General features: G+C 45.4%; 1 protein-coding gene across 1 annotated transcript in view; it reads right to left on the bottom strand.

Moving 5' to 3' along the window:
- The window catches only part of CLINT1 (clathrin interactor 1), a 138314-nt gene that overhangs the window by 57378 nt on the left and 65593 nt on the right, over positions 1-15343 (bottom strand). The window contains exon 2 of the mRNA XM_040345073.1: positions 8434-8538. Coding sequence (XP_040201007.1) covers positions 8434-8538 — 105 coding nt within the window. The remainder of the gene's footprint in view (positions 1-8433; positions 8539-15343) is intronic.

Genomic DNA, 15343 nt, shown 5'->3' with positions numbered 1-15343 from the left:
TGGGGGTATTCCCCCGATTTGTAGCATTATAATCTAAAGTTAAAATAGATTTTTGGGGCTTTGTACCATGTAATATACACAACATGGCTACGACTTTGAAGGTCCAAAATGTTTTTTGTGACACAAACTACAAGACAAACTAAAAAGAGAAATCCTGAGTGTGCATAAGTAACCTCTCCCCCTTAAAAAAACACAAAGCCACCATTTGTTGCAATTACAGCCACAAGTCTCTTGGGGTATGTCTCAATTAGCTTAGCCACTGGGAATTCTGTCCATTCTTGTAAGCACAACTGCTCCAGCTACTTCAAGCTAAACGAGTTGGTGTACAGCAATCTTAAAGCGGGGGTTCACCCTATCAACGAAAAAAAAAATTTTTTTTTTCTTTTACCATAAAATCAGGCATTGTAGCGCGAGCTACAGTATGCCTGTCCCGAATTTTTTACCCCCGTACTCACCTTGTACGCGTAGATCGAAGATACCGGGGAATGGGCGTGCCTATGGAGACGGAGGATGATTGACGGCCGGCTCTGGCGCGTCACGCTTCTCCGGAAATAGCCGAAATAGGCTTGGCTCTTCACGACGCGTGCGCATAGCCTGTGCGCAGGCGCCGTGAAGAGCCGAGACCTACTCCGGCTGTCTTCGGGGAGAGTGACGTGCCAGGGCCGGCCGTCAATCATCCTCCCTCTCCATAGGCACGCCCATTCCCCGCGGGAGCCGAAATCTACGATGTCAGATTACAAGGTGAGTCCGGGGTTAAAAAAATCGGGACAGGCATACGGTAGCTCGCGCTACAATGCCTGTCTCGATGGTAAAATCGTGTCGGGGGGGGGGGGGTGAACTACCGCTTTAAAGTGGTTGTAAACACGTTACGACCACTTTTACATACAGGTAAGCCTATAATAAGGCTTACCTGTAGGTACTGTGAATATCTCCTAAACATGCACCGTTTAGGAGATATTCACTATATCTGCATGTGCGTCATCGGCACATGCACACTGAAGAAACGGCTCGCTCGTGCAGTTTCTTCAGTAGCTGTGACGTGACTGGCTGCACGAGAGTGACATCACGTCTCCAGCCAACCACAGCGCTGGAGCCCGCAAACCCAGAAAAAAACTGAGAGACATGTCGCCAGTCACAGCGGTGAACAGAAACCGCTGCAGCAGCTTTGTTCCAAGTTAAGTATTTCATATGTCCGTCTTGCAGGCTTCCCTCATTGGACAGAGGCACACGGCTGATGTCAATCACAGCCAGTAAGCAGAGTGCGGGGGGTTGGGAGGCCTAGCTGCACGCTGTGCATCAAAGGAAACACAGGGATGGCTTGGGAGCGAGCACACACGAGTGACCCAATAGCAAAGTGACTTCCTTTGCATAGGAGCACTCAGGGTGGGAGGAGCCCAGAGCGCCGGCGGGGGATCTGAAAAGAGGAGGGTCAGGGCTGCTCTGTGAAAAACGATTGCACGGAGCAGGCAAGTATGATGTGTTTGTTATATTAAAGAAAAAAATACAATTTTAGGCTTGGAATCATTTTAGCCAAGCCAAGATATTAACTGTAAAGGTTTCCCTTTAAACCCTTCCAGTGTAGCTTTAACTATATGTTCAGGGTCATCCTTCCATTCTCAAACCTCTGGCAGACCAAAATGGATCTTGTGTCATACATTCCTTCCATGCTGACCAAATTTCCAGTCCCTGCCAATGAAAAGCCTGCTGCAGATTCTCCCCGGAGCCCCCCCCCCCCCCTTTTTCTTACCTGAACCTGTTCATTCCAGCAACGAGCACGGCAGCTCCAGCTGCTGTCTCTGTCCTCATTGGATAGATTGATGGCTCCCGCTGCTGTCAGATCCAGTGACACGAGAGCGGGGCCGAGTCCTGCTTTCTGTGTCAATGGACGCAGCAGGACGCGGGAGCGCACTCGCACGGGTGCCCCCATGGAAAGGGACTCTCTGTGGGGGCACCTGATGAAGCCAGGAGCGCCCGCGAGGCACCCCAGAAGAAGAGAATCAGGGCTGCTTTGTGCAAAACCCTGGCACAGAGCAGGTATGACAGGTTTGTTATTTTTACTTGCGAACCTTTACAACCCTGTTGGAGTACAGTCAAAATAATCTGGGCTAAAGAGATCTGGGTTTACAATGGAATGACACTTGATCCCATGGTTTAAGTGAAGCTACAGAGGAAGTGGGCCCCCTGCAGTTTGCACTGCTGTGCTACAGGCTTCAAAGAGTTTTGTGATAATCAACTGCAATACCCCCCCCCCCCCCCTAGAGGAGAGGATGTTTTGGAAGTGCAGCTGATTGGATAGGCACATATGGGTGGGGTTTTGAATGAGTATTGAGTGAGTGGGGCTGGATGGCAGAGCTCTCTATTCTCTTGGATTCTAGGTGAGTGAGGATCTTGGCTGACCAAAGGCTTCATGGAAACCTGGTGGCCATCTTGGGTATAAGACATGTGGCCAGGCCAAGGCCTTATAGCTCTTTCTCCCTCCTCTTGATACCAGCCATGGGAGCTTTAAGCTCTCTGCTAACCAGCTGGTCTTACAGATGTGATAAGTATATATGAATTTCTCTTGTATATGTGTGTATATTATGATGTTTTAATGTGTGATATCGGACTATCCCCATTTCCTTGGGAATAAACACAGATGTTCATTTACCAGCAGCAGTGTGTATGTGTGTTTCTTAATAGGCGTAGATCAATGAATTCATTTATGCAGTAGATAGAGGGAACCTGTGAATATCTCTTGAGATTATTAGTTTGGATCTTATTAAATAGCCTTGTAAAATACAGCAGATTCTACAAACCCCTTTAATCAATCAGCTTGACCACATCTTATTTAGGGGTTTCATAGCAAAGGAGAGAACATGAATGTCTTCATTATCGTTTGTATTGCAATAAAAAATATTTTCAAAGTCGTTGGCATTGTTGTCTATCACACATTGTGCAAGGTCCCCCAAAAAATTTAATTCCAGATTGTAATGTAAGAAAACAGGAAAAACACCAATGAGGGAGAACACTTTTGCAAGTCACTGTATTACATTTTATCTATCCTTAAAGTGGAGTTCAACCCAAAAAGTAGAACTTCTGCTTTAAGCACTCCTCGCCCCCTTAAATGCCACATTTGGCATGTTTTTTTTTGAGGGGGGTGGATACCTAGTTTTGACAGGTACTTCCTGTCCCACTTCATTCTTCCGTCACCTAGGAAACTCCTCCTCTCCCCCTCCCTCTCTGCAATCTTCTGGGACACGTCCCAGAAGATTGCCTGGTCACCAAGAGCACAGCGCGACACACGAAATAGCTGCTGACTTTTAATAAACAGGCACTCGCCTGTCCCCCACGGTGCAGCGATGCGGTCACCGAAGCCTTGCTCCTCTTCACGGTACCGTCATTGCAAGTGTGAACCTGGCTGTGAAGCCGCAAGCCGTCACAGCCGGGTGCCCACATTTGCAATGACGGTACCGTGGAGCGAGGCTTCGGTGACCGCATCGCTGCACCGCGGGGGACAGGCGAGTGCCTGTTTATTAAAAGTCAGCAGCTACACTTTTTGTAGCTGCTGACCTAATAAACAAGTGGAACTCTTTTTCAAAGTACCATTAAAGTGTCCTAAAGGCTCAAGGTTCTGTAGAAGATACAAAAGAGCAATTGAAAAAGCAAAAGCACTATGGTTCAGCTTGTACCTTAAAGCGGAGGTTCACCCTTAAAATGAACTTTTCAGCATCCTTAAACTCCATCCCATTTAAGCATCATAGCGTTGTCAATTTTTTTTTCAATGGTCCCTTACCTGTACTTTGCTGTGCTTCCGGGTTTTCATCCCAGCGGGGAGTGGGCGTGTCTCTATTTTCCCCGACGGCGCTGTGCATTGTGGGCGCTTTTTGCCTGGTGTTCTTGCAGTGACGTGTGGGCCAATCACAGCACATCAACTGAACTAGCTGCGCGTGTAGTCTCACGCTAGCTGTGCTGTCACATGACGAACTAGTGTAACATCACAGCGGGGCGTGTCCTGTTCAGGACGCCGCCGGCCGTTGTGATGGCAACTGTGCAGTGTTGACGGCGCGACTCGCCGTCAACACTGCGCATGCGCGGGATTACGCGGTGAATGCTGGGACATCAGCATTCGCCGCATCCCGGAAGAAATACAGGAGGGCTTCAAGGTGCCCTCAATGAAGATGGCAATGTTCATGACAACATTTTATAAAATATCCTTTGCTGGCAAAGCGCGATCGTGGCGGCTGCAAGATCGGCACTAGTAAGTGAAGAAATGTGTATTTGAACAGCAGCAGAGTAGTCAGGAAAAAGAAAAACGTTTCCCAGCAGAACCTCCGCTTTAAAAGGGACAGGAGCATAATTTTTTTGTAGGGGGATATAAAGCACTTTAAGGCTTTACAACCACTTTAAACATACTGGCGGCATTATTTATTCATTTTTAGGCTTTTTATATTTTCATTTGGTGGTCTGGCTAGTAACACTTCTGGTCATATGACTCTGGATGGAGGAGCAATCGAGACCTTTGGATCGCAGCATTGTCAAGCTGGTAAGAGGGTAGAGTTAGGCTGGGTTCACACTTGCTCCGGCTCACACCAGGGGGTCCGATGCATCCCTGTTCACCAATTCAGGTGTGGACCAGGTCCGAATTTCTGCCTGAAGTCTCACCCGATTCTGAGCCAAAGAGCACAGAACCCTTTTCAAATGCGGACCGCAGCAGCCCACGGAGGTGTGCGAGACTGGCTCAGTTGAGAGCCGGTCTTACACTCCTGTCATGTGTGAACCCAGCCTTAGATGCAGTTGTAACTGAACATGCTCTACAGCAAATCGCACAGAAGTCATGACTGCCCACTTCTGGAGGAAGCAAAACATTCTGATTATTCAGCTAGAAACAATCCACTTACAGCTTGGAGAAACCATGAAAAGGGGGACAAATTAGGCACTATTCTCGGTCAAAAGCTACAGCTAAGCTGTAATTTGGCAAGTCCCTGCCACCTTCTTTGGACTGGCAATTTCAAAGGCTGGAGTCACATTCCGCCAGAAAATAATTTTCCCAAAAACAAATCCTGGCAGAGGGAGTAACGAGACATATGGAATAGTGTCTGCTTGGCTGCTGTACGGACAATGGTAGACCATAAGCTCCATCTCATGCCACTCTCACATAGGTTTACAAACATTCTCCAGCTGAGGGCACTAGTCAAAGAGGTGGCCAGTAAAATGCCTAGTTAATTCCAAAAACAAATTTTGATAAACCTTAGAAATAGAAAATTATGTTTGAGAACTCTTCGGAGAAACGTAGGAATGCTGCTAAAATACCTCCTCTTTCATGAAGCTTATTGGTGTCAGGAAAGATGCTTTTCTAGGGCAATCAACTTCCCACAGTTTTAAATACACCTTTTGAAAAAATGTAATATGCAATTATTACATGTTTGCCCTAAAGCCTGGCAAGCACTGCGACTGTGATCTGTTTGTTGCATGGGCAATGCCCAAGGCTCTGCATTGTTTAGGTCCATTTGGAAGTAGGAACCTTCAGTTATGGACCATGAACTACAGATGCAGTTTGAGGGTAGGGTTGGGAAGTTAAAACTATGTTTCATGTCACACCCAAAGTATGACTTCATGAAACATGGTCACAAAGCTGGACCAAACATTTATGATCATATATTTTTCACCAGAAAATACATTTACATTTTCCACTTAAAGTGGATGTAAACCCAAATTCTTATTTATTTTTTGCTGTCACAATGTAGAGTATAAGATTTCCTATCATCTGTGCCCAGTCTTGCCACAAAGAGTTAATCCAGCTCTGAGCAATCCTTTTTTCTTTTTTCAGTGAGATAAACGGACAAACAGGAGAAAACTTTGGTCCTTTCTTCCCCCTTGCTGTGAATGACAGGTTATTTACATATCTCATGCACTAGCCAGAGACGGGCATTTTTTAATTCCCACCCCCACTCCTTTTCTGAAGTCATGTGGTTACTTTTCTGGATTTTGACTGGATGTTAGTGATCATAGCAGAATTTAGTGTAAGGAATACACAGGAAAAAATGCATGTTGACAAGGAGAATGTAGAGGTGGGCGGGGAGTCTACTGACATCACGACTCCACCCACCGAGCTCCAGACAACAGACCCACCCACAGAATCTGCAGTTTTTCAGTTCTTATAACAGACAGAGGGGAGACATGCAGGAGGCATCTATATCCTTATAGATCAGCACTATGGCAGTAGTTTAGAAAGGATGAGAGGGGGTTTACATCCACTTTAACCTATAGTATTATCCAAGATCTTCTTGGTAAATAAAAAGGCAAGGCATCAGGATATAGCATTTCATGCTACTACACAATGTAGCTTGATGTTCTTGGTCTAAGTATTTATATTTTTCTGCAAACTGATGAACAGTTCAGCAGAGAAAGGGGTCTTAATGTATTATGGAGTGTTAGCCAGCTGAAAAACCTCACTGAATATAATATCTCAGTCATCACGAGTAAACAATTAATGCTGTTCCTGAATAACTATTAATATATATAATTTTTTTTTTAGGTTACAGCAAAATCACACAAGTCATCCCAGTTGTTCTCTCAGCAGCTTAGATCTTCTTGCACCCACTCTAAGTAGTGGCTCAGCTCCCCCTTACATTAGTGTCTCTGAAGCTCCTCTCTCCCTGCTCCCTATTCCAGCGGTGATCCAGCAGCTCCGCTCCCTGCTTTCCATTCTACCAGAGACCCAGCAGCCCTCCCAACATCAAACAGCTCAACTCCCCCTTCTTCCCACTTCCATCGGTAACTCACTGAGGGTTATTAACTAAAGGCAAATCTACTTTGCACTACAAGTGCAAAATGCACTTGAAATTGCACTTGGAAGTGCAGTCGCTGTAATCCGAGGGGGGCATGCAAGGAAAATAAAAAACAGCATTTTAGCTTGCACATGATTGGATGATAAAATCAGCAGAGCTTCCCGTCATTTCAGATTTACCCCTCAGATTTACAGCGACTGCACTTCCAAGTGCACTTTGTACTTGTAGTGCAAAGTAGATTTGCCTTTAGTAAATAACCCCCAATATCTCAGCTCCCACTGCACCCCAATCTCAGCAGTGATTCGGCAGCTTAGCTATTCCCCAGCCAGGCAATGGCTCTACAGCATAGAACCCCCCTGCTACCCTTCACGGCACTCCCTACACCCAGCAGGCTCCGTATCTTTTTAGGGAGACATTTATACATGCTGTGTACTCCAAAGACTGGGCAATATTTGTGCTTTTCTAAAAAAAAAAAATGCTCTTAGAATAGCAAATGCATGGCATTTTAAGGGCATTTGTTCATTGGATTCTCAGGTCGGAACTGCTTTTTCTCCCCATACAAGTCTTCAGGAATGAAAAGCAGCTTGAAGCAGGTCAAAAAGAGATCAACGCCAAATCAAATGCATCTGCATGGAATTCTAATTAATCTCAACAGCAATATGATTCTCCCATCAACATAAGCTCAAAGCATGTGGACACCTAAACCACACATGTAAAACCGCATTTAAAGAGGAATTTCAATTGTTTCTGAAAGAATGAAAAGTCAGCAGCTACAAATACTGTAGCTGCTGAATTTTAAAAAACAGACACTTACCAGCCTAGGGATCAAGTGCTGTCACCAGCTGGGTCAATTGTTACTTCTGGCGTTTCACAGCTGGCTTCTCACTGCACATATGCGAGAGACACTGTACTTTAGAATGGTCTTGCTGTCCCCTGGGACGTGCAACTTGTCCCAGTAGGGAGGCAAACTTTGCAGAAGTGGGAGCAGGTACCTATCAGAATTAGAGGCACCCACTCCCAGAATAGAAAAATAAAAAATTGTTCTCTATAATGAGAAGGGGTGGGGGGGATTTCCTAGCACAGCCCCCTTTGCGCCTTGCAAACGCTCACCTCTTCTGAGAGTGTATTTACTGTCTGTGCTGGCCCAACTCCTCTGCTCCTCCCTACATAACTTTGCATAGTTTCTGGAGAAGGAGTGAAGGTGAACAGCGTGTGTGACAGCTCTGGGTCTGCTGACATCCAAGTTGGCAATGCCCAGCAGCGCTCTCAGGCTTTTGGAGATCTAGAGAAGGAAAGCTTTTAAAAAGGTAAATAAGGTGGCCAATATAATGTACGTTTTAAATGCACATATAATCTCATGGGAAGATTTCTGGCAAAAGGAATGGTCTGGCAGCAGGGTCTCCTTGAAGCAATTGTTGCTGCAGCAGAACACCTATTTGCATACAATTCCCAGGAACACATGCCTGAAAATCTCAGCTGTGCTTTGTACTCTATTAAATGCATACATTTAAAAACTGTGTATATATTCCAAGGACGTGTGACTCTTTGTTAATCTCACCCCCATCGGATTTCTATTCTGTGCCAGGGTGAATAAACTTCCCTCCGCTACAACTTCTAAATGGCAGAGAATTGTCTTGCTTCTCCCGGGAAATCAGGCATTACTTACTTGGCGATATCTCCCATGAGCTGCCCGGAAGGTCCCCAGGGGTCATCGTTGGTCGCCTCTCGAACCTTAGACTCGATCTCTGAATAATTCATCACCACGTTGGTGCTGTAGAAGAGAGAAAACACAGGTGATTAGCATTAGTCCTGAGCCACACATAGAGACTTAATAATGACACCGCTGGTCTCCCTAATGAGCTACCTATACAGCATGGCTGCAGCTCTCTCTTAGTATTTCCAATACCCTCAGGACACCTTACAATGCATTTAACTTATCCGTGAGGACCCCATTCCATTAGGGTCCTGAATACAAATGAGAGCAGGGATCGCATCACCCTTGGAATTTATCCAGCAGAAATGGCTTGTGGTCAAACTAAAATGCTCACATTAAGCGTGCAGAGATTTGGGGACGTGGGATGGCCGCAGGGGAGCAACATGCTCCTCTCACTAGAAAAGAAATGCCAAGCTGTAACACAGACAATTGGTTATGAAATATTTGTTCTACTGGAGGGATAAGGGCATGCTGGCCAGCCATAAACAACATACAGAGGTCTAGCTTCTTTATTGTGACATGAAGCATTATAGAGCACACAGCCAGAATCACATGGGATATTCTGTCACACTGCACATGGCGAAGCCTCTCAATATTCAGATAACATTTAGGGCTTGGTGGATTCCAGGAGCCAATGGAGGAGCCTAAAAAGTACATCTGGTACCCAACTTTAGGTCAGTTCTCCAAGGTGTTCTGTTCTAAGCAGAAGGAAATTATGTTTGGATTCTTCAAGTGGAAATTAAGGAAAAAATCTATTTAGCTATCACAATTATATGCCCCATCCTGCTCTTACAGTCGCAAGAACCCCCAACCCCTCATGGCCAGAACTGATAAAACTCATTCTCTGAGAGGTAAGCTTAGGAAAACAGTTGATGCATCAGTTCTGAATTCATAAGCACCACTTCTTCCCTTGCCTGTTGATTGGACAGTGAAGGAGCAACACGCTGATGAGCTCATCAATGAGCTCCAACCTCCTAAAAGCATGTTCCTATTAGAACATTCACATCTTTGTGCATAGCAACAGAGCCCTAACTGGAACCCATGACAAATGCTTAGGAGCTCCCGCTTATACTGACAAGATCCAATAAGTTGCATACGGCTGACTAGTGAGGGTGCTGGCTGGGGAGAGGTTCATCCAGACCCAAAGTACGCTGTAGAAATAGAAAGAAATAGCCCAGCTGCAGAACATCTCACCCGGCCCAAGTAGCTTGCTGGTAAAACGCAGCCTCTGCTCTATTCACTCAGGCCACACCCCCAACATGTTTCTGCCCTCCAGGCTTAATTAAGGAGCAGGGCGGGGCGAGACATGTTGGGGGTGTGGTCTGGATGAACTGAGCCGAGGCTGCTTTTACCTACTCAGGCCGGGCAAGATGTGTAGCACCTGGGCCATTTATCGTAAACATCAAAGGGTAGAACCAAGGAATTACATCCATAATGTGAAAACTTCAGTCATGTAACTTACAAGTCTGCCAAATAACAATGAACTGAGATACACAAGACTCAGTTAACTATAGGTAAAAAATACGTTGAGTTTTTCTTCAGTTAGGATGTTCATCACAATAGAAGGAATTACCAAGGAATTATGATTTTAACTCCGGAGGGATCGTAGCACCGCAATGCACCTTTTAACGAGATGTCCGTTTGAGCCTGTTCCAATTGCGCCCAGAGTTAGGAGCCACAGTGGCAGTGCAAATTCTCTGCGTTTTCTTAGATCTTCTGACTTGTCCTGAATCCATGCATGTGAAAACAGGGGTCAGTGTAATTTACTAGTTCTACGAGTATAAGCACTGAGCCATCTTAAAGCCATCTTCGAACCTCACCCTCAAAACACTGAGGCATGGAAGGGAACCTAGAAATCTAATAGAAGTCTGTAAAACTAGTGTGCACGCAGTTTTTATAAAACTCAGAGTAAGGTACGAGACGCCAAAGTTGAAGACAACTACTGCATAGCATCAATCAGTTCACCACATTTTACTCGTTGCCTGGCGTTACTCTTAAAGCTCCCCGGCAGACGCTGAGTTAAGGAAACCAATCTGTATGTGGCTGAAGTCCAAAGCAATTAAACACAAAACACATCTTGGAAGGAGGGACCCCAGGCCTTCTCTTCCTTTCCCATGTAAAGATCAGTCCTCGTTTTGTGCCATACCCAGGGTCCCGGTGACCTCAGTGCAAGGAAGGAATTTATATCCAGATGTGGTGAACTGGTTGGGAGGAGGCAGGAGGACCTCGTTAGCATAAAATCTGCTGTGATTGATATGAAAGTGATATTGGAGGATGCACTGCTAAGTCGAGGGGAGTGCGGCCCTTATGGGTGAGTTAGGGCCTCTTGGAAGGAAATCATGTGGAGATTTTTGGGGGGTTAGGAGGAAGCCGGCTGCTATGGCAGTTCCTTGGCACTTCTTCAGTTTCCAGTCTGAAGGAATTAGGCCTGTGTGACAGGAAATAAATCAAGCTGCACACTAGAGAAGGGGGGCTCCTAAACATATGGATTCTGACCTTGTTCTGGGAGTATAGTAAACCCTACACACCGTGGGAGACCCTCAAAACAGTGGAGGTTTTTCTCTGTGTAAGCACATTCACTAGATGAACCAGAATGGAAGAATGCCTTGCGGGAAGCCTTGGACTGCAGGCATGATAAATTATTAGCTATATACCAGGCTTCATTACATCGAGCCATATCCGTTCCATATTCTGCAAGTTATCCCAACCATGTCAAAGTATTACAACTGATCCATACAAAAGACTGAAGTCATAGTCAATACCTTTCTTAAAGGCGACCTATCATTTAATCAGGAATCCTGGAGATTAATATTTAAGAAGTAGTGTGATCAGTTTAAAGTACATAGAAACCTGATCACTAAAATGTAATACAAGCTTCAACAAATTAATGCAACTTTACCAAACATTTGTAATATTTTGTAATCGAATATAAATCTGCAACTGCATTAAAAAAACAAAACAAACGGTGATCCTGCCATGAAGGTCAGTTTCTGTTAGAGGCCATCGATGCTCTGTACCCATCTACCAATTGTGTTCCTGGCATAGTTATCCTGTTGTAAGGGCTTCAAAAGGAGACTACTGATGGCTGTTTAAAAACACAAAATATGCAGACATCCACCATTATTACCACCAGGAAATACAAAATGCTATTGCTGGAATAAATGTAGACAAAGTGGTTTGAAAAGAGGCTGCATGAGATTAGCAGCACTAGGATGTAAATAAAAAAAAAAAAAAAAAAAAAGAGAAAACTAAAAACAAATATTTATAATAAAAATGCAATGATATGACTTGCAGTGCTTTACAAAACTAAAAGGACATTCAGTTAGGCTCCATTCACATCTCCGCGACAAGCAACGCCGCGTATTTTGCCGCGGATAGTGTAATTTTTTTTTTTCAAATTCTTCCCATTGCTGTCAATGGGCGAACGCCAATGTCGCCTGAAAAAAAGGGTCCGGGACTTTTTTTCAGGCGTACGGCGTCTATGAGATGTGAACCATCTCCATAGACAGCAATGGGAATTTCCCCCTCTAGCGGCACAAGCGTCCGGCGTTTTGTCGCCTAGATGTGAATGGAGACTTAGAGCGCACATCTACTTTAAAAGGGAAGTTCCAGCCTTTTTATGTTTATTAAAATTCAGCAGCAACAAAAAGTGTAGCTGCTGACTTTTAATAAACAGACACTTGCCTGCTCCACGGTTCAGCGACGAGGCCGCCCGGAGCTCCGCTCCTCTCCAGCCGGCGCCTCCATTCATAGTGTGGGCACCCGGCCGTGACAGCTTTCGGGTTTACGGCCGGGCACTCACTGCGCATGCGCTCTATGAATGGACAGGCGATCTCCTGGGACACGTCACGTGTCCCTGGAGATCGCCTAGAGCAACGGTTCTCAACCTGGGGGGTCAAATGAGGATTTGCCAGGGGTCACCAAATCCTGGTCTGTTCCTGAAGCATAACTCTCCCAGCCTTTTTGCTATCCCTGGACCCTGTGGCCGCCCAGCTGGGCTGTTCCTGGAACCCGCAGCTGCCCACTCAGCCTCTTCGTAAGCGCCCATTTAGTTCACGGCACGGCTGGGGGGCAAAGACTAGAGGTCAGCTGACTGGAGAGCAACGTGAAGTGGGAGGGGCTGGAGGAGACCCTATCTCACGATTTCGGCATAGGTGTCACTGCTACAAGGCCCCCCCGAAGTCAGAAACACAGTGAAGCCAGAGGCACAGTGAGTGACACTACCTGTGATTATAGTTGCCATTAAAAGGACTCAGGGAGCGCTAAATATCTGTGGGTTAGGGGCACAAATTACTTGGCTTGCCTTGGGTGCTGACAACACATGCTATGAAAATAATTTTACTGTTAGGGGTCCCCACAACTTGGGAAATTTTATCAAGTGGTCATGGCACTTGAAGGTTGAGAACCACTGGCCTAGAGGCAGGGTCCACCTAAGGCGAGAAGAGAAGTCGCTGAGGTGGTCCCTGAGAGGAAGGAGGAAGTGGGACAGGAATTCCCACTCCTACCAAAAAAATTAATTACATGCCAAATGTGGCATGTAAGGAGTGCTTAAGGAGGTGAGGAGTGCTTAAAAGCTGATCTCCGGCAAAAAAAAAAAAAAATATTAAAAGCCAGCAGCTACAAATACTGCAGCTGCTGACTTTTAATATTAGGACACTTACCTGTCCGAGTCCAGCGACGTCTGTAGCAGAAGACCAACCATTACTCGTCACTCTGCTGCCCCCACCGCCATCCTGGGTGAGGGAACCAGGAAGTGAAGCATTGCGGCATCACTGCCCGGTTCCCTAAGGCACATGCGCGAGTCGCGCTGCGCAGTGCTCACTGGTCCCCGCTGTGTTCTGGGAGCCGTGAGTTTCCCAGATCACAACGGGGGGGTCTGACGTCCTGCCCGCAGTCTACCCGCAGACTGTGTGGCCGGAAGTGGGTGCACCCCCCTGAAAGGTGTCAAATGTCACACCGGAAGGGCATTTGTGAGGCCATGTACTGATGTTGGCTGATAATTCCAATTCATAACAAAAGTGCATTCATACTAGCACATTATGCATTTGTTTTAATGGGGAATTTGTTTATTTTTTACTACCGCTTTAAGGCCCAGTACACACTAGTGCAATATCAGATGCGACTTGGGTTGCATGAAATCACATGACAAGGAAAATCACATGGCCTTCAATGGCGTCTATTCACATCAATGGGACTCACAGTTATTTTGGAAAAGGTTCCTGTACTACTTTGGTGCCATTCCAGTGCGATTTTGGCCGAATAGAATATACAAAAACCTTTTGAAAGTAAATCAAAAGATAGCACTAAATATAAAAAAAGGTATAAAAATAAATGCAAAGAAGATATTACATCAAATGGATAAAAGTGCAACAAAGTGGACTTTATCCATTTGATGTAATATCTTCTTTGCACTATAATTGTTTTATATGTTTTTTGTATATATAGCGCTGCCTTTTGATAGATTTACTTTTAAGTAATTTGTATCACAATTGTTTGGTGGCTGCCTAACTGACTTTTTCTTTTAATGATTTCTGATCTTTTGTGCGGATTTCTTTACATACAAAACTTAAAGAACAGTTCACCTTTACCACAAAACTGCCTATGCCACAGGTGTCAAACACAAGGCCCGCGGGCCGAATCCAGCCCTCCAGGCCATTTCATGTGGCTCTCGCACCTCTCCTGCAGCTGCAGGAGAGCTCCAGCCCTCCTCTGGTCCTACTCCAGACCCGTATTTTCTGCTTTCAAGCAATGCATCCAGCTTCTTCCCAGCAGCAGCATAAGGAAAGGGGGGTGCACTGTGATGTAAGGGAGGGTGGGGGACTCAACTTCTGATGGTGGGGTGGCTCTTGACATTTAATGTAAAGGGGAGAGGATGCACTGGACATCTAATCTTACAGATACCACCGGCCCTTTTGAGGGCAATCATAACGCTGCTGTGGCCCACAATGAAAATTAGTTTGACACCCCTGGCCTATGAAGATAAGGGGCATATGTAGATAAACTGTGCAGCTCTGACTAAAGTTGAATAAAGCCCTTGCTAGAGGTGTAGGCCATTTACATACCTTATAAAGACTGAGTGGAATGCTTCCAGGACATTGCCAAGTACTGCCAGGATGTTGCCAAGTGAGGCCTAGTCATCACTTCTCACCATCACAGGAGTGAGCTCTCAAATGCTGAGCTCAGAGCTACTGCATCATGGGAGAGAAAGTATGTGAGGGGGTTTGAATCAAAGAAAGAGCTCACTCCTGTGATGGTGGGGGTGAGCAGTGAGGACTAGGCCTCGCTTTGCAACGTGCTGGGAGTATTCCAGTCAGGCTTCATAAGGTATGTAAATGGCCTACACCTATAGCAAGGGTCTTATTCATTTTTAGTCAGAGCTGCAGTTTGTTTTCATCTACAAACACCCCTTACCTGCATAGGCAGTTTTTTGTAAAGGTCAACTATCCCTTTAAAAAAAAGTTGCATTCAAGTAGTTCTACATAATCGCACAGAAAGTCAGTTCAAAAATCATATTGTAGCAGTGTAAACCCAGCCTTAAAGTACAGTAAAACCTTGGTTTTCGAGCATAATTCGTTCCAGAAGCATGCTTGTAATCCAAAGCACTTTTAGACCAAAGCATTTTTTTTACAGGTTATGAAAGAGGAGAGGCAAGTGTAGCAATACATTGCTAAATGTTGTACCTTCATTCAATGTAAACATATTGCTACACTTAGAGGCGCCTCTTTTTTATACTCAGTTGTGACATGACACTAGTCTTATATCAAGACATTACTTGTCCATCAAGGCAAAATGTATTAAAACAGGGATCGACAAATCCCGGCGCCAGGTCGCCATGGCGACTAGAAATAGTGTCCTGGCGACT

This window comes from Rana temporaria, chromosome 3 (assembly GCF_905171775.1).
Source record: "Rana temporaria chromosome 3, aRanTem1.1, whole genome shotgun sequence".
Classification (NCBI taxonomy): Eukaryota; Metazoa; Chordata; class Amphibia; order Anura; family Ranidae; genus Rana; species Rana temporaria.
The sequence above is the reverse complement of the archived record's forward strand: the minus strand, read 5'-3'. Positions and strand labels throughout refer to the sequence as shown.